General features: G+C 39.7%; 1 protein-coding gene across 12 annotated transcripts in view; it reads left to right on the top strand.

Moving 5' to 3' along the window:
* The window catches only part of NEK1 (NIMA related kinase 1), a 130,891-nt gene that overhangs the window by 15,971 nt on the left and 92,228 nt on the right, over positions 1 to 22,692 (top strand). For all 12 annotated transcript variants that reach the window (XR_008713277.1, XM_055577630.1, XM_055577627.1 and 9 more), the window contains 3 exons: positions 2,203 to 2,403; positions 6,865 to 6,925; positions 10,448 to 10,599. Coding sequence is in view for 11 of the 12 variants with exons in the window: in XM_055577630.1 (XP_055433605.1) it covers positions 2,203 to 2,403; positions 6,865 to 6,925; positions 10,448 to 10,599 (414 nt within the window). In the remaining variant the exon portion in view is untranslated. The remainder of the gene's footprint in view (positions 1 to 2,202; positions 2,404 to 6,864; positions 6,926 to 10,447; positions 10,600 to 22,692) is intronic.

Below are 22,692 nucleotides of genomic sequence, written 5' to 3'. Positions count from 1 at the left end.
CTATAATATTTGTTTAAAAAAACTCATTTGCCATCTTTCAGATGACCCACTTGTACTAGGAATTACTCTTCTCTGTTGGTTTGTAAATTTCTCAGTATTTTCTGAGGTGTAAATCTAAATCAATTTTCCCTTAACATATGTGCATATTTCACATATGAATGGTTATATATGTTGTTATAATATCATATATCATACTTCATTCTAGAAAATTATTTCTAAAGACAAATCTGCTATCTTTTAAATGTTAATTGCATAATGAATTTGATATTTTGGCTTAACAGACTATTAATTTCATTTTAGTAATTTTTCTCAAAACATCCAAATTATTTGACTTTAGAATTGAAATTATCTAAAGAACAGTTTTCAGCATATTTAGGGAGAGGTGATTTTACTGATGCAAGTAGTCTTTAATTCAGAGTATTTTAAAATTTTTACTTTTTAGGTGGCACATTATTTACCAAAAAGGGGAAGTTCTTGTTCTAAGTAGGTTCAGTTTTAATCATTTTCCATATTAAAATCTTGTTTTTTAAAAATGCTTTCTCTACTGATTAAACAGTAACATATTTTTATTACAGAAAACTTAAAGGAATAAATAAAACCATAAGGAAGTGAATAAATATCAAAAGTGATTGCTCTAGTCAGTAATGTCCGCTTGTAAATTGTTTCTCTCCAGACTTTCTTCTAGAATAATTTATAAAATGAGTTCCATTTTTGTTTTTTTTTTTTCCCTCATAAGTTTTATTGTGTTGTATAAGCAATTTTCTAGCCTATCTTTATTGCCTGATGTTATTTGAGTATTTTTTTTTTTTGCTGTGTTTTTTCATGGTTGCATTGTCTTCCATTGTATTACCTTAAGATTTTATTTTTCTTAAGGAAAAGAGCATAGACTGCCAAAGTGCTATAACCTGGTAGATATCAGATCTACATTTTAAGAAATTGGTGAGTTTTTCTGTGACATATAGTGATTTAGGTCTAAATCTATATATTTTTATTTATTTGCTTTTTTTTTTTTTTTGGCTGCACCTTGCCATTATGGAATCTTAGTTTCTTACCACGGAATTGAACGCTGGCTCATGGCTGTGAATGCAGAGTCATAACCACTGGACCCGTCAGGGAATTCCCTAAACCTATTTTAAAAAGTCTTTTCATTTGCATTGTTCTGTTACTGTTGCTTCTGTATTTTGGAGTTATTTACCCTTAAGTGGACACATGAAACTCAGTAAGTCATTAATCTTTATTTTATGAAGAGCTTATCATTTGAGAGATAAGCGAAATTTCACTGTAGTGAAGAAATAGAGTAATAACCTGTTTCTGCATTTAGGATTCCTTCTTAGGTACATAGACATTTCTAGACGATTGAATTGTACTCACATTTTAATAAACAATATCATATTTTATGTGCTAGGAGAACTCAACATTTAAGAGAACTCTTTTATACTTTGTATAATTACCATTGCCTACTTCATACTATTTTAACATAAGTGTACAACTGTTCTATACCATTTTAACTGAGATCTCAAAAGCTTAATTTTACTCTCAAAATCTAAAATCCTTTTAGATTTTAAACTGCCCACCTTTTTTTCCCCCACTTCAGTTAGAGTTTATATTGTGTTTAATCCTAACATATATGTTTCCATTGATAAGGTTTATATTCCCCTTTGGAATACTTGCCATGTTGATGACTCCATATGGCTTTTGGGAGCATCACACAATTTTTTAATTATTTTTAATAATAATAATGAGCAATGTATAAAAGGAAATTAATTAATACCTTTATTTATTTCATTTTCCCCAAAGGCTTTTAGTTCTCTAGTTAATTTCCTATTCTAGTTGCTACAGCAGGGGCACAGGAAGGCAAATCTTACATGAAGAGTACCAGGTTTGCTTGTTTTACCACCTTGGTAATTGTTATCTTTTATAAACCCTTTACTGTGATTAGTACCTGTCTTCCATCTTTCAGTTTTTTGAATATGTAAAAGCTAATCTTAGAGCAGGTTATACCATTTCATGAGAACTGGTATTTTCTTTTAAATGTGTTCGTAAATAACCAAGTGAATCTTGCTCTGGAGAGCATGTGATTAAAATATTGGAAAGAAGGTTGCAGTTCTGTTGTTTGTTAATAGGAAAAACTCTATTTCTCATTGTTGATACTCACATTTTCAACTTATGTTTCATATGTTTCATTTATTTTCTCAATTTTAGTTTGAAGCTGGCAATATGAAGAACCTGGTACTGAAGATAATATCTGGATCTTTTCCACCCGTGTCTTTGCATTATTCTTACGATCTCCGCAGTTTACTCTCTCAGTTATTTAAAAGAAATCCTAGGGATAGACCATCAGTCAACTCCATATTGGAGAAAGGTTTTATAGCCAAACGCATTGAAAAGTTTCTCTCCCCTCAGGTATGTGTGTTTTTTTTTTTTTTTTTTTTTTAATTTTGTAGTTAAATTGAGCAGCAGGGTTGTGGAGCTTGACTGGGGCGTGGCCTCTTTTGTTCCGAGGAGAGCTCTTTGCAGCTCTGGGGGGTGCATGCCTTTCCCAGCTGTGCTGGAGTCACTTTCCTTTCTGTTTTCCTGCTACTCTTCCCCTTCCTGTTTGCTTTCCAGTTGTGCATTTGCATTCCTCCTCTGTTTCCTCTTAACACTTACTGCATAACTTCTGATACCTCTCGTCACCATGTGTATAGCAGTTTTTATACATCAGGCAGAATTCAGTTCAGTCCTGACCCTATGTACCCAGATGTGGCATCAGATCCTACAGTTCAAGGGCTCAGTCTCTCCCACAGGACCACCCCCACTTCAGAAGCCATTTGTAAGTGGCAGGTTGTCACCTGTGCTTCTGACCATCCGGTTTATGTGTCAGGTTCCCATGACCCCTGCCTCTGGTTCCATTGATGTGCTTGCTGGAACAGTTCAAAGGACTTGGAGAAATTTACTTCCATTCACCAGTTCATTATAAAGCATATAGTAAAGCATATGCTTGCTGGAGCAGCTCACAAGACTTGGAGAAATTTACTTCCATTCACCAGTTTATTATAAAGCATGTAGGTGAACGGCCAGGAAAAAAGGTACATAATGATGAGGTCTGGAGTCATCCTAAGTGCGGGAACTGGGGTCCCCCCTTGAATGTTTGCCAATTCAGAAGTTCTCTGAACCTTTTCCCTGGTTTTTTATGGAGTCTTTATTAGTAGGCATGATCAGTAAATCTTTGGTCCTTCGTGATTGGTTCCAGCCCCTTTCCTCTCCTGGTTAGGGGAGGGCAGTGACATTGGAACTTTTAACCCTCTAATCAGGGAGTTGGTTTCCCTGGCAACCAGCTTCCATCCTTAGGTGCTTTCCAAATGTCATCTCATTAACAAATTTTGGTGTGTCTCAAACGGGCTTGTTTTGAACAACAAAAGGCACCTTTATGTGCTTCCCACCAAGGAAATTTCAAAGATTTTAGGAGCTGTGTGCCAGGAACTGAGTGCTTACCAAGTATGTATTTCTTAGTCAAAATATCACAAAATTATTCCTCTGTCTCTTCAGTTTCTGTTGTTTTGTTTTCTAGTTTTGTTTTTTTAATTCTGGTAAAATAGATATAAGATAAAATTTATTAATATCACCAGTTTTGAGTGTACAATTAAATGTGTTCATAGTGCTGTGCACCCGTCACCTCATCCATTTCCAGGTCTCTCTTCCTCTTAGAAAACTGAGTCTATACCCATTAATCAGTAACTCCCCTCCGCCTCTCCCTGGCCCCTGGTATCCATCTTTCTATATTCTCTGTCTTCTTGGGTTTCTAACAGTAAGACTATTCAACATTTGTCTGCCTCCCTTTCCTCACCTGTGAACAATGGGATTATAAATGTATCTAATTAATAATGCCTTGAAGTGGTAACCAGAGTCAAAAATGATAATGCTTGTGAAGTGCTTAGTGTCTAATACTTATTAAGTACTCAGTATACCCAATATATGTTAAGTATTATCAATATATCACTTTACTATGCTAATATAAGTGTATTATCTTTATAATTGCTCTTTCTCTAGTAGAAGATGATTGCAAACCACTGTGTGTGGGCATGTATATGTATATATAATAGATTGCTGACTCATGATTCCTCCTCTACTACTTGCATGCAGGTGTATAATAAATACTTGTTGAGTTGAATTTTTTTATTTTTTATTTTTATTTTATTTTTTAACAATACAATATTGTATTGGTTTTGCCATATATCAAAGTGAATCCACCACAGGTATATATGTGTTCCCCATGCTGAACCCTCCTCTCTCCTCCCTCCCCATGTTGAGTTGAATTTTAATTGAACACGATTTATCAGAAATCTATCTCAAGTCAATTAGTATTGGCACCCCATACTCTTGCCTGGAAAATCTCATGGACGGAGAAGCCTGCTGGGCTGCAGTCCATGGTGTCGCTAAGAGTCGGACACGACTGAGCGACTTCACTCTCACTTTTCACTTTCATGCATTGGAGAAGGAAATGGCAACCCACTCCAGTGTTCTTGCCTGGAGAATCCCAGGGACGGGGGAGCCTGGTGGGCTGCCGTCTATGGAGTCGCACAGAGTCAGACATGACTGAAGCGATTTAGCAGCAGCAGCATGGTCACCTGAAAGTGGAATTATCTTATATAACTTGTGTGACCTTTGTTGATTTAAATGATCACTGTTAAACTGTTCTATGAATCAGATATCTAGCAAAATCATAGTTTTATTACTTTAAATGTTCATGAGATGAGAGGGAAGTGTCATATATCCTCTGACTTTTAACAGAATATCCATATGAGCAAATAATCTTAAGGAAACAGAGGTGTGGATTTAACTGTTACTACCAAGATAATACATTAGTAAGCAAGAAAGCCCGTTAAAATTTGGCAGTTAAAGGCCACTAATATAGGACATAGCTACAATCTCTGAAGTGTGGGTGTTTTACAAGACTCCTTTGTTACAAATAACATTTTCAAACACAAATTGATGGTGCAGTGTGCTATTGTTTTTGACAGCTACTGGAGAAGAAAGAATCAGTTCAGTTCAGTTCAGTCGCTCAGTCGTGTCTGACTCTTTGCGACCCCATGAATTGCAGCATGCCAGGCCTCCCTGTCCATCACCAACTCCCGGAGTTCACTCAGACTCATGTGCATCAAGTCAGTGATGCCATCCAGCCATCTCATCCTCTGTCGTCCCCTTTTCCTCCTGCCCCCAATTCCTCCCAGCATCAGAGTCTTTTCCAGTGAGTTAACTCTTCACAGGAGGTGGCCAAAGTACTGGAGTTTCAGCTTCAGCATCATTCCTTCCAAAGAAATCCCAGGGCTGATCTCCTTCAGAATGGACTAGTTGAATCTCCTTGCAGTCCAAGGGACTCTCAAGAGTCTTCTCCAACACCACAGTGCAAAAGCATCAATTCTTCGGCTCTCAGCCTTCTTCACAGTCCAACTCTCACATCCGTACATGACCACAGGAAAAACCATAGCCTTGACTAGATGAACCTTTGTTGGCAAAGTAATGTCTCTGCTTTTGAATATGCTATCTAGGTTGGTCATAACTTTCCTTCCAAGGAGTAAGCATCTTTTAATTTCATGGCTGCAATCACCATCTGCAGTGATTTTGGAGCCCAAAAAAATAAAGTCTGACACTGTTTCCACTCTTTCCCCATCTATTTCCCATGAAGTGATGGGACCAGATGCCATGATCTTCGTTTTCTGAATGTTGAGCTTTAAGCCCACTTTTTCAATCTCCACTTTCACTTTCATCAAGAGGCTTTTGAGTTCCTCTTCACTTTCTGCCATAAGGGTGGTATCATCCACATATCTGAGGTTTGATATTTCTCCCAGCAATCTTGATTCCAGCTTGTGTTTGTTCCAGTCCAGCGTTTCTCATGATGTACTCTGCATATAAGTTAAATAAGCAGGGTGACAATATACAGCCTTGACGTACTCCTTTTCCTATTTGGAACCAGTCTGTTGTTCCATGTCCAGTTCTAACTGTTGCTTCCTGACCTGCATACAGGTTTCTCAAGAGGCAGATCAGGTGGTCTGGTATTCCCATCTCTTTCAGAATTTTCCACAGTTTATTGTGATCCACACAGTCGAAGAAAGAATGACTTCAGTCAATCTCTCTGAGTTTCTTTTCTCCCATACCAACAGTTAGGACAGACAAATAGATAGTCTCAAGGCTGAAGCACTGGAATTCAACTCAGTTCAGTTCAGTCACTCAGTTGTGTCCGACTCTTTGTGACCCCATGGACTGCAGCACGCCAGGCCTCCCTGTCCACCACCAACTCTTAGAGTTTACTCAAACTCATGTCCTTTGAGTCCGTGATGCCATCCAACCGTCTCATCCTCTGTCGTCCCCTTCTCCTCCCACATTCAGTTTTTCCCAGCATCAGGGTCCTTTCCAAAGAGTCAGGAATTCAGCTAGCCAGCAACAAAAGAAAAGACTCAAGCCTGATATGTACATAGAATATGTAACATGGAAAGAAAAGAGGGCAGATGATGGCTACTAGTAACAAGAGTGTTTGACAGACATGCTTAGTAAATACATGGTATCTCGTTATGTACCCACCACTTAGATTTCACTCTTCACCAGAAATGTTCTGTTCTTCTGATGATTTTTCTGCTATATATCTGCATTTGGTTAATTCTAGAAGAAAGCTTGTCCAGAGAAATGATAAATAAGTTGGTAAGATGGAAAGAAATTAACATAAGAGAAATTTGATGAATGGACAATTTAGATTTTAGTACAGTTTATTTGGCAGCATAATTGTGACTGAAAAAGAAAAAAAATGTATTCTGATTAATGGCTAGGTATTTTTTTAATTTGAAAATTTCACATCTTTTCTAACTTTCCCCCCACCTCTTTCAATTTAAGCTTATTGCAGAAGAATTTTGTCTAAAAACATTTTCCAAGTTTGGAGCACAACCTCTACCAGGTAAGTGGAATTTAACATGAATCCTTTCCTGTGTTTGTGATAATCAAATACAGTATGTGTTTGATACTAATTATATTGGAGATATTTGTAGATAAAATAAGTTGGGGTAGTTGTATGATAAATCTAATCCAGAGGAAATGAATCCAAAATTTTTTTATGATATGTGATAAGTTAATAACAAAGTTGCCATTTTATCTGCCTTCATTTAAATGAATTCTATTTTGAAATCTTCTTTCTTATTCAAGTGTTCAGCTTATATTCTGAGAATATTGTTATGAAATGTTATATAATGCCCTAAGTGCAAATACTTTTTTTTAATTTATTTTTTTAAATTTTTGATTGTACTGGGTCTCACTGGCTTTAGTTGCAGCAGTAGTTGTGGAGCATGGGCTTAGTTGCCCCGAGGTGTGTAGAATCTTCCCCGACCACAGATAAAACCATGTCCTCTTCATTGACAGGCAGATTCTTATCTTCTATACCACCAGGGACGCTCCAGTGCAAATCTTTATGTAAAATAATTTTCTTTAAGAAATATTTAATATTGTAAAATACTTTAAAAGTAAATCGGTGTGAAGTCAGACACCTTAGCAAGGATAGTTATTCTTTTAAATATGGGCCATCAGCAGTGGAGTTATTTGTTGGATTGTCAGCATGGTTATATATTGTTTATGTATTTATCTTTTTGAGAGGGAAATCATTTATTCCCCATGGAGTGATTTCAGATGGATTTTTGAAATCCATGGAAGTTATTAAGACTTGAAGATTGTGGTTTTTTAAGCATAATGCTTTGCATGTCTTACTCCATTGTGAGTAAAAATACATTAATAAAAATGAATTCCATATCATAAAACTTGAGCCCATAACAGCTGAACATGGAGTGGCAATGTGCTCTTTGGAAGGCCAGATGTGTCAGCTCTTCTTAAACACCTCTAAGCCTAAAGAAGCTGGCCATCCTGACAATCAGCCCAGTGGGAACCACATTCATGAGACAGACACAAGGCAGGGTCAGCATGTCCCTCTTGGCGCTCTTGTCTCATGAGAAGTCACATCTTCATCAAAGCCTCCTTGTCACACAGACAGGAATCCCTGGGTCAGCACGGTCTTCCCAGTGGGTGAGCCTCCCAGGCAGTGGAGCGGGATTCCCTAGTGGGAGGAGCTGGCTGGAGGAGTGTGTGACTCAAGGTGCTGACATAGGAGTTGTCGAGCCCCTCGTGGACTCCCTTCCTGACAGGAAACTTCCTCCTCCTGGGAGGCGCACCTCTGAAATGGGGAATACTCAGAAGCCAGATGAGAGCTGAGTAGCCCTCCTTCTTCTCTAGGGGGTGCAGGGTACTGTTCCTGTGGTCTCCTGGGACCCCTCCTGTTTGTGCTTTGGTGCCTCTTGCCCCTTTTCTGGCACGCATGTGGTTATGTTAATATATGCAGCCAGGTTCCAGTGGTGTGGCTGTGTACCTGTCTTCGAAAAGAAGCTTACAATTCTCAGAGGCAAAATTTTTTTCCTCATATTTCCTAATTCCTGTCACACTACAATTGAAGTATGTGTTTAGAAAAACTTATTCTCAGGTCTTCTACACACGTTAATTGTGAATATAAACTGCCAGTCAAATGGCTAATGTTGCTTTTATTTTTATAAGCATTCATGAAATTGAGTAATATGTCATTATAAAAATCAAAAAGAAGAAAATAAAAATTACCCGACTCTTAATACATTTATTTGGTATATATATTTCAATAACATATGCATAATGATTGGAAATTGGGGTTGTGTTATAAAGAAAGATTGGTTTTTTTTTAATTCACAATATTATATCTTGATCATTTTCTAATACAGTTAAACATTCTTTGAAGAACAGAGCTTAATGGTAGTATTTCCTTGTAAACTCCTAGTTAAATTTTTTTCTCCATTCCCCTCCTAAAGAAGAAGCATGCTGGTTGGCAGAGATCGATCACATGGTTCTCAGACAGGGTGTAACCCTGGGGTGGAGGGCAGACTGGGTGGGGAGTAGGGCTGAGCAGGGAGAAAGAGTCAGGGAGGAAAGGACTTCAGGGAGGTCTAATGGCACCCCACTCCAGTACTCTTGCCTGGAAAATCCCATGGACAGAGGAGCCTGGTAGGCTGCAGTCCTTGGGGTCGCGAAGAGTCGGACACGACTGAGCGACTTCACTTTCACTTTCCTGAATGCAGCTGGGACTCTTTGACCTCCTTTAGTCTCTTTGAGGGAGAAGGAAATGGCAACCCACTCCAGTATTCTTGCCTGGAGAATCCCATGGACAGGGGAGCCTAGTGGGCTGCCATCTGTGGGGTCGCACAGAGTTGGACATGACTGAAGTGACTTAGCATGCATGCATGCATTGGAGAAGGAACCGGCAGCCCGCTCCAGTATTCTTGCCTGGAGAATCCCAGGGACAGGGGAGCCTGGTGGGCTGCCGTCTATGGGGTCGCAGAGTTGGACATGACTGAAGCGACTTAGCAGCAGCAGTCTCTTTGAGGAATGTGAAGTGTAGACTTCCATTTTCATTACTTTAGTCTTCACAGTTTATCTTCAGTTTGCCATTGTTCTAAGACTAAACCCTGTCTAGGCTTCAGTAAATGTTTAATATTGATATATAATGCTGAATGTGTATATATTTTTGTGGTTCTCTAATTAGTTTTTTGACATCAATTAATAAACATTGTCCTTTTTGTAATTTATTTTTTAATTGAGGGATAATTGCTTTACAGAATTTTGTTGTTTTCTGTCAAACCTCAACATGAATCAGCCATAGGTATACATATATCCCCTCCCTCTTAAATCTCCCTCCCACCTCCCTCCCCATCCCACCCCTCTAGATTGATACAGAGCCCCTGTAAACATTGTTCTTGATATACATTGTTTTCTGAACATTTTGACCAGTTTCTACTTCTACCAGCAGTGCATAAAATGTACTCGTTTCCTGGGACCCTAAGCTATAGTGATTCTTTTAAAGTACCTGTTTTTCAGTGGGTCTGTAGGTGTAGGCATTACTCAGACTATATAAGAAGCAAATATTAATTCTCATAGTGATGGAATTATTGTTTAACAGTTGCTCTTGAAGTTTATGTTCTGTTTTTGAGAGTAATTTCTAAGATATGGAAAATTCTTTATAAAATTTATTTTTAACGTCTTTATTGAAATGTAACCCACATAAAATTCAGTTTACCCATTTAAAGTCAATGATTCAGTGTGCTTTAGTATATTCACAGATGTGTACAATCATCATCCACCATCAGTTTTAGGGGTGTGCTTTTTCTATATGAGAAATTTCAGCATCTTAGAGGAGTGTCGCTTCTTGCTTCTTTCAGAAAGTGGCTTTAGTGTAAAATAGTCACTATGAAGGCATTGACACGTGGTAGGGAGTGAAGGAGATGTTTAGTGAAGGGTCTCAAACTGAACACTGTCAGTGATTATGAACATGAAAAAGTTCTTTGTTGAAGAATTTTGAAATTGAAGATTTAACACTAAGAACTCTGAAAATAATTCTTTGTATTATTTTCTCATGTAGCTAAAAGACCAGCTTCAGGACAAAGCTTGGCTTCTATTATGTCTGCTCAGAAAATTACAAAGCCTGCTGCTAAATATGGAATACCATTAACAAATAAGAAATATATAGATAAAAAATTGCATGAAAGAAAACCACTCCAGAAATATAAACAGGTATGATGTGATGATGATATTAGAAACTGTATATTAGTAATGTTCAATTTGACCTTATTTTATTGCAGCTCAGTTCAGTTAATCTTGATGTCTATAGGATTGTTTTTATTGAGTTATTAAAGAGCATTGCTGTTCACTGCTTCACCAGTCTTCTAAAACTTAGGACACTTACAGAAGTCATGAAGAGACATTAAGTAGATACATGAAGTAAAGTATTCGGTGCATTAAAAAGAAAGTGACATTATAAGTGAAATCGTTGTTGAATAACCTAAGCAGAACCATTTGTTTTTGTGCATAAAATAAATAAACATCTGAGATAAACATCATAAAAATCTGGGGAAAATTTGAATTTAAGGATTCATGATGAGATAATTAAATATGTGGAGGGATATGACTTTATGGTCTGTCATGTTTCAAAAGAAAATTAAGGCCTGTAGCATTTAGGTGCTGTGCCGAAAAACGTAGGTTAGTTGCAAGAATTTGTCATTTTTCTTCATGTCTGTAGCTGCTGTATTCTCTGGAATATGGGACCTGTTGGTTTTCCTCTATGTCTGCACATACATGTACACAAATGCTCAGAAAAAAGTTTCAGTACATAGGTGTGCTATAAGACAAACCTCACAGTAGGGGAGTTCTTTGTCTTTGGCATGCATGATGTGTGCACTGTCCAGCTCCAGGGTCTTGAGCAGGGCAGTGAAGGGTAAATTTCCAGCTGAAGGGCACTGTGACAGCTGGCACCCTGGGTTTGTGGATTTTACTTTTTTTGTTGTTGTGTTTGTTGTTTTTGTTCAGTTGCCAAGTTGTGTCCAACACTAGTGACCCCATGTACTGCAGCACGCCAGGCTTTCCTGTCCCTCCCTATCTCTTGGAGTTTGCCCAAGTTCATGCCCACTAAATCAGTGATGCCATCCAACCTCATCCTCTGTCGCCCCCTTTAGCTCCTGCCCAGCATCAGGGTCTTTTCTAATGAGTCATCTCTTCGTATCAGGTGGCCAGAGTATTGGATCTTCAGCTTCAGCATCACTCCTTCCAATGAATATTCAGGGGTGATTTCCTTTAGGATGGACTGGTTGGATCTCCTTGCAGTCCGAGGGACTCTCAAGAGTCTTCTCCAGCACCACAATTCGAAGGCATCAATTTATTGGCACTCAGCCTTCTTTATGATCCATCTCTCACATCCGTACATGACTGCTGGAAAGACCATAGCTTTCACTATACAGACCTTTGTCGGCAAGGTGATGTCTTTGCATTTTAATACACTGTCTAGGTTTGTCATAGCTTTCCTGCCAAGAAGCAATTGTCTTCTTATTTCATGGCTGCAGTCACCATCTGCAGCAGTCTTAGAGCCCAAGAAGAGGAAATCTGTCACTGCATCCATGTTTTTCCCTTCTGTTTGCCATGAAGTAATGGGACTGGATGCCATGATCTTAGTTTTCTTAATATTGAGTTCTAAGCCAGCTTTTTCACTCTCTTCTTCCACCCTCATCTGAAGACCTTTTTACCTTTTTAGTACCTCTTCACTTTCTGCCATTAAAGTGGTATCTGCATATCTGAGGTTGTTGATATTTCTCCTGGCAATCTTTATTCCAGCTTGTAACTCATCCATCCCAGCATTTCACGTGATGTGCTCTGTATATAAGTTAAATAAACAGGATGACAATAAACAGCCTTGTCATACTTCTTTCTCAATTTTGAAGCAGTCTGTTGTTCCATATAAGGTTCTAACAATTGCTTCTTGACCCGCAAACAGGTTTCTCAGGAGACAGGTAAGATGGTCTGGTATTCCCATCTCCTTAAGAGTCTCCACAGTTTTTTAATGATCCACACAATCAAAGGTGTTAGCATAGTCAATGAAACAGAAGTAGATGTTCTTCTGGAATTCTCTTGCTTTCTCTATGATACAGTGAATGTTGACAATTTGATCTCTGGTTCCTCTGCCTTTCCTAAACCTAGTTTGAACAACTGAACATTCTTGGTTCACATAATGCTGAAGCCTAGCTTGAAGGATTTTGAGCATAACCTTACTAGTATGGGAGATGAGTGCAATTGTCTGGTAGTTTGAACATCCTTTAGTAGTGCCCTTCTTGGGAATTGGGATGAAGATTGAACTTTTCAGTCCTGTGACCACTTTTGGGTTTTCCAAAATTGCTGACATATTGAGTGTAACACTTGAATAACGTCATCTTTTAGGATTTTAAATAGCCTGCTGGAATTCCATCACCTCCACTTGCTTTATTGGCAGCAGTGCTTCCTAAGGCCCTCTTGACTTCATACTCCACAATGTCTGGCTCTGGATGAGTGACCAAACCATCGTGGTTATCAGGGTCATGAAGGTCCTTTTTAAACGGTTCTTTTGTGTATTCTTGCCATCTTTTCTTGATCTCTTTTGCTTCTATTAGATCTTTACCATTTCTGTCCTTTATTGTGCCCATCTTTGGATAAAATGTACCTTTGATATCTCCAGTTTCTTGAAGAGATCTCAGGTCTTTCCCTGTCTGTTTTCTCCTCTGTTTCTTTACATTGTTCGTTGAAAAAGGCCTTCTTGTATCCCCTTGCTGTTCTCTGGAAGTCTGCATTTAGTGTTGGTATACCTTTCCCTTTCTCCTTTGCTTTTTGTTGCTCTTCTTTCCTCAGCTATTTGTAAAGCCTCCTCAGACAACCACTTTACCTTCTCACATTTCTTTTTCTTTGGGATGATTTTGTTTATTGCCTCCTGTACACTGTTACAGACCTCTGTCCATAGTTCTTTAGGCACTCTGTTTACTAGATCTAATCCCTTGAATCTATTGTCACCCCCACTGTATATTCACGGGATTTGATTTAAGTTGTACCTGACTAGCCTCATGAATTTCCCTGCTTTCTTTAGTTTAAGCCTGAATTGTGCTATAAGGAGCTGATGATCTAAGCCACAGTCAACTTCAGGTCTTGTTTTTGCTGACTGTATACAGCTTCTCCATCTTCCGCTACAAAGAATACAATCAATCTGATTTCAGTATTGATCATTTGATGATGTCCATGTGTAAAGTCGTCTCTTGTGTTGTTGAAAAAGGATGTTTGCTATGACCAGTGAGTTCCCTTGGCAGAATTCTATTAGCCTTTCCCCTGCTTCATTTTATACTCTAAGACCAAATTCCAGTTATCTCTTGACTTCCTACTTTCACATTCCAGTCCCCTATGATAAATAGGACTTCTTTTTTTGGTGTTAGTTCTAGGAGGTCTTGATAGAACTGATCAGCTTCAGCTTCTTTGGTCGGGACATAGACATGGATTACTGTGATATTGAACGGTTTGCCTTGGAAGCAAACTGAGATCATTCTGTTGTTTTTGAGATTGCACTCAAGTACTACATTTGGAACTCTTTAGTTGACTATGAGGGTACTCCATTTCTTCTGTTGGATTCTTACCCACAGTGATAGATATCATGGTCATCTGATTTCAGTTCATCCTTTCCTGTCCATTTTTGTTCACTGATTTCTAAGATGTCATTGTTTACACTTGCCATCTCCTGCTTGACCACATCCGATTTACCTTGATTCATAGACCTAACATCCCAGGTTTCTATGCAGTACTGTCCCTTACAGCATCAGATTTTACTTTCATCCCCAGACATGTCCACAGGTGTCATTTCCTCTTTGGCCCAACCGCTTCATTCTATTAATAGTTATATAATCATACTATAAGTAGTTACATCAGATCAGATCAGATCAGTCGCTCAGTCATGTCCAACTCTTTGCGATCCCATGAGTCGCAGCACGCCAGGCCTCCCTGTCCATCACCAACTCCCGGAGTTCACTCAAACTCACGTCCATTGAGTCAGTGATGCCATCCAGCCATCTCATCCTCTGGCGTCCCCTTCTCCTCTTGCCACCAATCCCTCCCAGCATCAGAGTCTTTTCCAGTGACTCAACTCTTCGCATGAGGTGGCCAAAGTATTGGAGTTTCAGCTTCAGCATCATTCCTTCCAAAGAAATCCCAGGACTGATCTCCTTCAGAATGGACTGGTTGAATCTCCTTGCAGTCCAAGGGACTCTCAAGAGTCTTCTCCAACACCACAGTGCAAAAGCATCAATTCTTCGGCTCTCAGCCTTCTTCACAGTCCAACTCTCACATCCGTACATGACCACAGGAAAAACCATAGCCTTGACTAGACAAACCTTTGTTGGCAAAGTAATGTCTCTGCTTTTGAATATGCTATCTAGGTTGGTCATAACTTTCCTTCCAAGGAGTAAGCATCTTTTAATTTCATGGCTGCAGTCACCATCTGTAGTGATTTTGGAGCCCAGAGAAATAAAGTCTGACACTGTTTCCACTATTTCCCCATCTATTTCCCATGAAGTGATGGGACTGGATGCCTTGATCTTCGTTTTCTGAATGTTGAGCTTTAAGCCCACTTTTTCACTCTCCACTTTCACCTTCATCAAGAGGCTTTTGAGTTCCTCTTCACTTTCTGCCATAAGGGTGGTGTCATCCACATATCTGAGGTTATTGATATTTCTCCCAGCAATCTTGATTCCAGCTTGTGTTTGTTCCAGTCCAGCATTTCTCATGATGTACTCTGCATATAAGTTAAATAAGCAGGGTGACAATATGCAGCCCTGACGTACTCCTTTTCCTATTTGGAACCAGTCTGTTGTTCCATGTCCAGTTCTAACTGTTGCTTCCTGACCTGCATACAAGTTTCTCAAGAGGCAGATCAGGTGGTTTGGTATTCCCATCTCTTTCAGAATTTTCCACAGTTTATTGTGATCCACACAGTCAAAGGCTTTGGCATAGTCAATAAAGCAGAAATAGATGTTTTTTGGGAACTCTTGCTTTTTCCATGATCCAGCAGATGTTGGCAATTTGATCTCTGGTTCCTCTGCCTTTTCTAAAACCAGCTTGAACATCAGGATGTTCACAGTTCACGTATTGCTGAAGCCTGGCTTGGAGAATTTTAAGCATTACTTCACTAGCGTGTGAGATGAGTGCAATTGTGCAATAGTTTGAGCATTCTTTGGCATTGCCTTTCTTTGGGATTGGAATGAAAACTGACCTTTTCCAGTGCTGTGGCCACTGCTGAGTTTTCCAAATTTGCTGGCATATTGAGTGCAGCACTTTCGCAGCATCATCTTTCAGGATTTGGAATAGCTCAACTGGAATTCCATCACCTCCACTAGCTTTGTTCGTAGTGATGCTTCCTAAGGCCCAATTGACTTCACATTCCAGGATGTCTGGCTCTAGGTGAGTGATCACACCATCGTGATTATCTGGGTCGTGAAGATCTTTTTTGTACATTTCTTCTGTGTATTCTTGCCATCTCTTCTTAATATCTTCTGCTTCTGTTAGGTCCATACCATTTCTGTCCTTTATCGAGCCTATCTTTGCATGAAATGTTCCCTTGGTATCTCTGATTTTCTTGAAGAGATATCCAGTCTTTCCCATCCTGTTGTTTTCCTCTATTTCTTTGCATTGATCGCTGAAGAAGGCTTTCTTATCTCTTCTTGCTATTCTTTGGAACTCTGCATTCAAATGTTTATCTCTTTCCTTTTCTCCTTTGCTTTTCACTTCTCTTCTTTTCACAGCTATTTGTACGGCCTCCCCAGACAGCCATTTTGCTTTTTTGCATTTCTTTTCCATGGGGATGGTTTTGATCCCTGTCTCCTGTACAGTGTCACGAACCTCATTCCATAGCTCATCAGGCACTCTATCTATCAGATCTAGGCCCTTAAATCTATTTCTCACTTCCACTGTATAATCATAAGGGATTTGATTTAGGTCATACCTGAATGGTCTAGTGGTTTTCCCTACTTTCTTCAATTTCAGTCTGAATTTGGCAATAAGGAGTTAATGGTCTGAGACATAGTCAGCTCCTGGTCTTGTTTTTATTGACAGTATAGAGCTTCTCCATCTTTGGCTGCAAAGAATATAATCAGTCTGATTTCGGTGCTGATCATCTGGTGATGTCCATGTATAGAGTCTTCTCTTGTGTTGTTGGAAGAGGGTGTTTTTTATGACCAGTGCATTTTCTTGGCAAAACTCTATTAGTCTTTGCCCTGCTTCATTCTGTATTCCAAGGCCAAATTTGCCTGTTACTCCAGGTGTTTCTTGACTTCCTACTTTTGCGTTCCAATCCCCTATAATGAAAAGGACATCTTTTTTGGGTGTTAGTTCTAAAAGGTCTTGTAGGCCTTCATAGAACCGTTCAACTTCAGCTTCTTCAGCATTACTGGTTGGGGCATAGACTTGGATTACTGTGATATTGAATGGTTTGCCTTGGAAACGAACAGAGATCATTCTGTCGTTTTTGAGATTGCATCCAAGTACTGCATTTTGGACTCTTTTGTTGACCATGATGGCTACTCCATTTCTTCTGAGGGATTCCTGCCTGCAGTAGTAGATGTAATGGTCATCTGAGTTAAATTCACCCATTCCAGTCTATTTCAGTTCGCTGATTCCTAGAATGTCGACATTCACTCTTGCCATCTCTTGTTTGACCACTTCCAATCAGGCCTAAATGGATGAGTTCCATTATATCCTTTCACCTTCTTTTCTTTAGTTACTACAAAGCACCCATGACTCCTGGCATCCCCTCATTACGTAGTTTCTCAGCTCCCTGAGGCTCTGGTCCTACCGTGCTCCAGCCCCTGCCTCTGCAGAGCGCCCGAACTATTCCTCAGAGCCCTCAGCGAGTCCATGGTCAGCAAGATGCCCTGCATTCTCAACATGTCAAGATCTCTGCACCTTTTTTACTCTAAAACCTGGCTTGTCACACACACTGTTGTGCCGCTCTCTCGGGGACCATTTATTTACTCTCTGGTCCCTCAGTCCTGCTGGGTCTGGAGGAGGACGGTCGTGTTGTGTTCCTTGATGTCGTTGCTGGATTTGCCCTGGCTTCCTAAGCCCCGCCACCAGGCTCTGTGTCATGTGCTGCTCCTCCCTCTTCGCGGCGATGTCACGGTTCTTGGTGACTTCAGTGTCTTGAGATGATGATCCTTTTGGTGGTACACTGCCTTTTTGTTTTCTGATTGTTCTCTTTGATGATCTTGTCTCCTGCCTCACTTTGGATTTCTCCCCTGTGGCATGCCATCACATTTGTCATCAGGAAGAACACCTACTTCCTAGTCTCAATTACAGGGACCCCACTCTGACCACTGCTTCCTGTGTTTCCAGCTTAGTCTCTGAGAACCTGCCTTGAAAACGTGTTTGTTCTTTTTGGATCCATGGATCTTTCCTGGTTTCATCATTGTTCATCCTGTCTTTGTTTTTATTTTCCTTTACCAGCTTTAATTTCATGTTCTCTCATTGTAATAGTTTCCAAAGCTTTTGACTGCTCCGCCCAGTGGATGTGGTTGGAGGAAACCTGCAGTCCTCTGGTCTCACTTGAGTTTAAACCTACGGTGTCAGGTGTGCACTGTCACTGCCCCCCGCACCCCCCCATCATGTTTCCGCGAGCCAGTTCCTCTCCTACTTTCTAGATGGTTATCTCCTACTTTTCCTTGTTTATCCCCTCAGGGTGATGAACGTTGCTTCCTATTTCACTGAGAAAAAAGAGCCAAGTAGAGGAAAATTGCCCACACTCAACAGCACTCCTGCCTGTCAGTCCTGCCTGTTGCCAGTCTCCTGCTTTCTTCCTTATACTTGGAGGATCTGTCTGTTTTGATCTAGAGTCGACCTTGCTGTTTGTATGCCATCTCTTACTATTATTTTTGCCTTTTAAAGGACTTCTCTTTCTCTTCTGTATCATATTTTTCCTCTGTCCTTAATCATTCCTGTTAGCAAACAAATGGGCTTCCTTGGTGGCTCAGAAGGTAAAGAATCTGCCTGCAATGCAGGAAACCCAAGTTCGATCCCTGGGTCGGGAAGATCCCCTGGAGAAGGGAATGGTAACCCACTCCAGTATTCTTGCCTGGAGAATCCCATGGACAGAGGAGCCTGGTGGGTGACTGTCCATATCATATCTTCAGTCTTGTTAAGAAAGCCCTTCCTTCTCTCCCATGTCTCCCTCCAGCCACTTCCCTGGATCTCTGCTCCTTTAATGGCAGAACTTCCCGAAGCCTTGTCTGAATGTCTCTGCTTCCTTGTTTCCCCTTCTCTCTTGAATCCCTTCTGCCCAGAGCTTGCTCTGTCACAGCTGTTGGGTCACTGCTCCTGGCAAGGACTTCTGGGAGCCCTAGTGGTTCCATCCAGTGGTCAGGTGTCTTCTTCCTCTGCCTCAGTTTCGGTTCACTTGGTTACCCTTTTTTAAACTTTTTGTTCACTTGAGTCCAGAGTATCCCACTCTGCTGATTGTCTCCCTCACTGCCTACCTGCTCTTCTCGCCTCCTGTGTGAGTTCCTCCACGTGTCCCTGACTCAGATGCTCAAGTGGTTCAGGAGGCCGGCCGTGGACACCCCCCGGACAGCCTCGCTCTCTGACAGCACCTCTAAACCCACACCCCGATCTGCATCTCGAGCCTGGACTCCTTTCCTGAGCTCCAGACCTGTCCTGTCCTTGCATGTCTAAGTGGGTTCTGCTGGGCTTCTCAGCGCCAGTGTGTGTAACTGTGCGTTGTGTCTAACTGTGGGTGCCGGGCCGCATGGCCTCCCCAGGCTGTGGGTCCTTGTCTCACTACACACTATTAGAATCGCTGCTGACCCCTGGTCACTGTCACCATCATATCCTCTCCTCCTGCCTGCAGAGTCTGTTCCCAGTGTGACTGCTGCTCACCACTCAGTCTCACCCTGGGCCAGGCTACCTTGCCCACCTCATTGTGCCCACACTCAGCAGGCTCAGGGCAGCTCTGACAGCAGAGGGCGATCGTTGCCCTTTCCTGTTTGAGACTGCTAGTGCCCCTGCACGTCCTGAAAACTTTCTTTGTTCCAGTTCCTGTAATAATTACAGCTGTTTTCTAAAAGAAAAGGAGTGGTTATTAAGCCATCAGAGGGAGCTCCATGAATGTGCTTCAGTATTTTGGCTCTCATTTTAGCAAAAAAACACAAAACAACACATTTTCTTTTAGTATGGATGTTTTACATATTTTCTCTTCTTTGTAGATTGTGTTCTGAAAATACCTATGTGATCTCAGAGGAACCCCTTTGGCATTTTTATTTCACAAATATTTGAGCATCTTATATCTGTGACAGTCTGGTGCACCGAGAGATAATTTTTCCCTCCATGTGACTTACCTAAAAGTACATAGGTGTCTTAGTTAAACCTTCTCTTGTTGCAAATGGTTGTATAATCTGGTTTAAAGCTAGTCATGTATAATGAGCTGCTGTTATCACTCAGGTTAATATTTTTAAGATTTTGAGTGTCATGTTTTCACAGATGTTGAGCCCAGTGCTCGATTTGCTAGGCAAGTGTTAACCTGGGAAACTTGTCAAAATGCAGGGCTCTGTGTCCAGAAATTATGATTCAGCAACTCTTGAGGATACGTGTTTTTTGAAAATAGCTTAATCAAGTTATCACTCACATACTATAATTCATCCATTTAAAGTCTGAAATTAAATTATTTCCAATGGATTTGCAAGAATTGTGCAACCATCCCCATAATCAGTTTTAGAGCACTTCATTGCCTCCCCTCAAATCCTTTTCCATTAGCATTCACTCCCCGTTCTCCACCAAACCCCATAGCCCTGGGCAACCGCTGGGCTAGTCTACTTCTGTCTGTGTGGATTTGCTTGTTCTGAATGTGTCATGTGAATGAAGTCATGCAGTGTGTGGTCTGTTTATTGCCAGGTAATTCTCTTGTGTGGAAGCAGTATGTGTTTTTACAAAGCTTCTAGGTAGCGTCCCCCACTAGTTTAAGTTGTATGTACATAAAACGTACTTTGAAATGTTAACTTTGTAATACCATGAAGAGCATTATCTACAGCTGGTTTTTTTTTCTTGTAGTTTAGTAATAGTGCAGCCAGAAGCAGTATACTATTTAAAAAGTGGGGATTGCTGTCTATTAGAGGTGGCAGAATCATTTTAGTGAGTGAGGAGCGGGCACTTTTTTTAAAGTAATAGAATGGAAAGTAACAGACTCAGTTAAACATAGTAAAAGTATTTTATGGAATGTATATGTGTGTATTTTTATTGGGTCTGAATGTGAAATATCTTTCTTACTGTGGGTTGCTTTTAGAAAAAGTTTGAAAGCTACTGTTCTTTAAGTATTTCAGTATTATTGTCATCTCATTAACCCTAGTGTTAATGGGGTTAGGTGGTGAGATACATGGTTGGCTTAAGGGGAAAACTGAAATAACTAGCCTAAGTTTGGTTAGGAGTTGGGATCTAATAATACAGTGAGGAGGTGGGATAGTTCTGAGAACCTATTGCTTCTGTCATTTTGTCAGGGAGCAAAGCTACTATTTATTAATAGTCATTGTGTGAGATTTAATACCACTTACCACATTGCTAATGTAACTTTGAGTTAAAACATCTATAAAATGGATATTTTATGATGGTCATTTAATTAAAATGACAAAACACAGTAAAAGAAAATCATTATTCTCCTCTTACCAGTTTATCAACCCATTATCACATAGTTTAAATATCATCATTTTATTGTACTCAAATTAAGTAATGTATTCATTAAATTAATTGCATTTCCTAAGAAGGAAGTTATGTTGAAATTATGTATCATGTTGCTTTTTTTTTTTAATAAATTTTTATTGGAGTGTAGTTGCTTTACAATGCTGTGTTAGTTTCTGCTGTACAACAAAGTGAATCAACTTTTTGTATGCACTAGTCCCCTTTTTTGGATTTCCTTCCCATTTAGCTCACCACATAATATTGAGGAGAGTTTCCTGTGCTAGACCGTAGCTTCTTACTGTTAATCTGTCTTATACATAGTAGTGTGTACATGCTGGAGAAGGACATGGCACCCACTCCAGGGTTCTTGCCTGGAGAATCCTGTGGACAGAGGAGCCTGGAGGGCTGCTGTCCATGGGGTCGCACAGAGTCGGACACGACTGAAGTGACTTAGTATGCATGCATGCCTTGGAGAAGGAAATGCCAACCCACTCCAGAATTCTTGCCTGGAGAATCCCAGGGACGGTGGAGCCTGGTGGGCTGCCGTCTGTGGGGTCGTACAGAGTCGGACACGACTGAAGCGACTTAGCAGCAGCAGCAGAAGCAACTTAGCAGCAGCAGCAGCAGCAATGTGTACATGTCAACCCCAGTCTCTCAGTTCATCCACCCCTCTTATATTGCTTTCTAAAGTGGGCAGAAATTTTAAATATCTTTTTTTTGTTTTAGTGAAAGAAAACTTTTGATCCCTTTCTACTTCTTTTTTGTATGTTGTGAGCTATATAATATATCTTAACAGTGATATGTTGGGATTAATTTTATTAATTTCATATTGATTGTGGATCATATTTTTTTGTATTATTCTGAATTCACTTTTAGAGTTTTAGTGCTTATCTGTTATAGTCATTTTACAAAATTTAGGAAATTGAAGCAGTAAGTGGCAAATGAAAGTAATTTCTTATAACATTGACTTTTGTCAAAATACAGCCACTACTAAAATGGAATTGTTAGTGGAGATACTTTACTGATTTAATCAAATGCTGAGTTATTTTAATAATAATGTAAATGATCACTGAAATAAAGTAACATTTCCTTTCCTTTGAATTGAAGCCTAACAGGTCAATGTTTTTATACAGTGTTTCTTTTTATATATTTTTTCCTAAGGTAGCTGGAAAATTTTAAAACTGATGCATTATACATAACTTAAGAGTTTTCTGTAAATACTTTTAATCTGTTTTTGGTATATTCAGAACTGTACTTTGAATTGTTTGGAAAATTGTCCCTGTAGTAGGCTCAACATTGATCACAAAATTGAGTAGCTAGCACAGGATATAAAAGAAAGAAATCCATGGGTCATTTATACTTATGAGCACACATGCAGAAATCCTTAAAAATGTTTTTAAAAAAAGTTAAGTTAAATCAAGCAATTAAGGAAAAGACTGGCAGATTTAATTATATAAATTACAGACTTCTGTACAGTTTAAGATACAATAAATAGCTGTTCAAAGACAAAACTTACTAAATAGGATACATTTCAGAAGTGGAAAGATAGTTCAGTAGTCGGAAACTGGTTAATTTCACTGTTAGCAGATTAGAAGAAAAAATCATATATAAATTATCTCA

This window comes from Bubalus kerabau, chromosome 4 (genome assembly GCF_029407905.1).
Source record: "Bubalus kerabau isolate K-KA32 ecotype Philippines breed swamp buffalo chromosome 4, PCC_UOA_SB_1v2, whole genome shotgun sequence".
NCBI classification, from domain to species: domain Eukaryota; kingdom Metazoa; phylum Chordata; class Mammalia; order Artiodactyla; family Bovidae; genus Bubalus; species Bubalus kerabau.
This window is presented reverse-complemented; position numbering and strand designations above follow the sequence as displayed.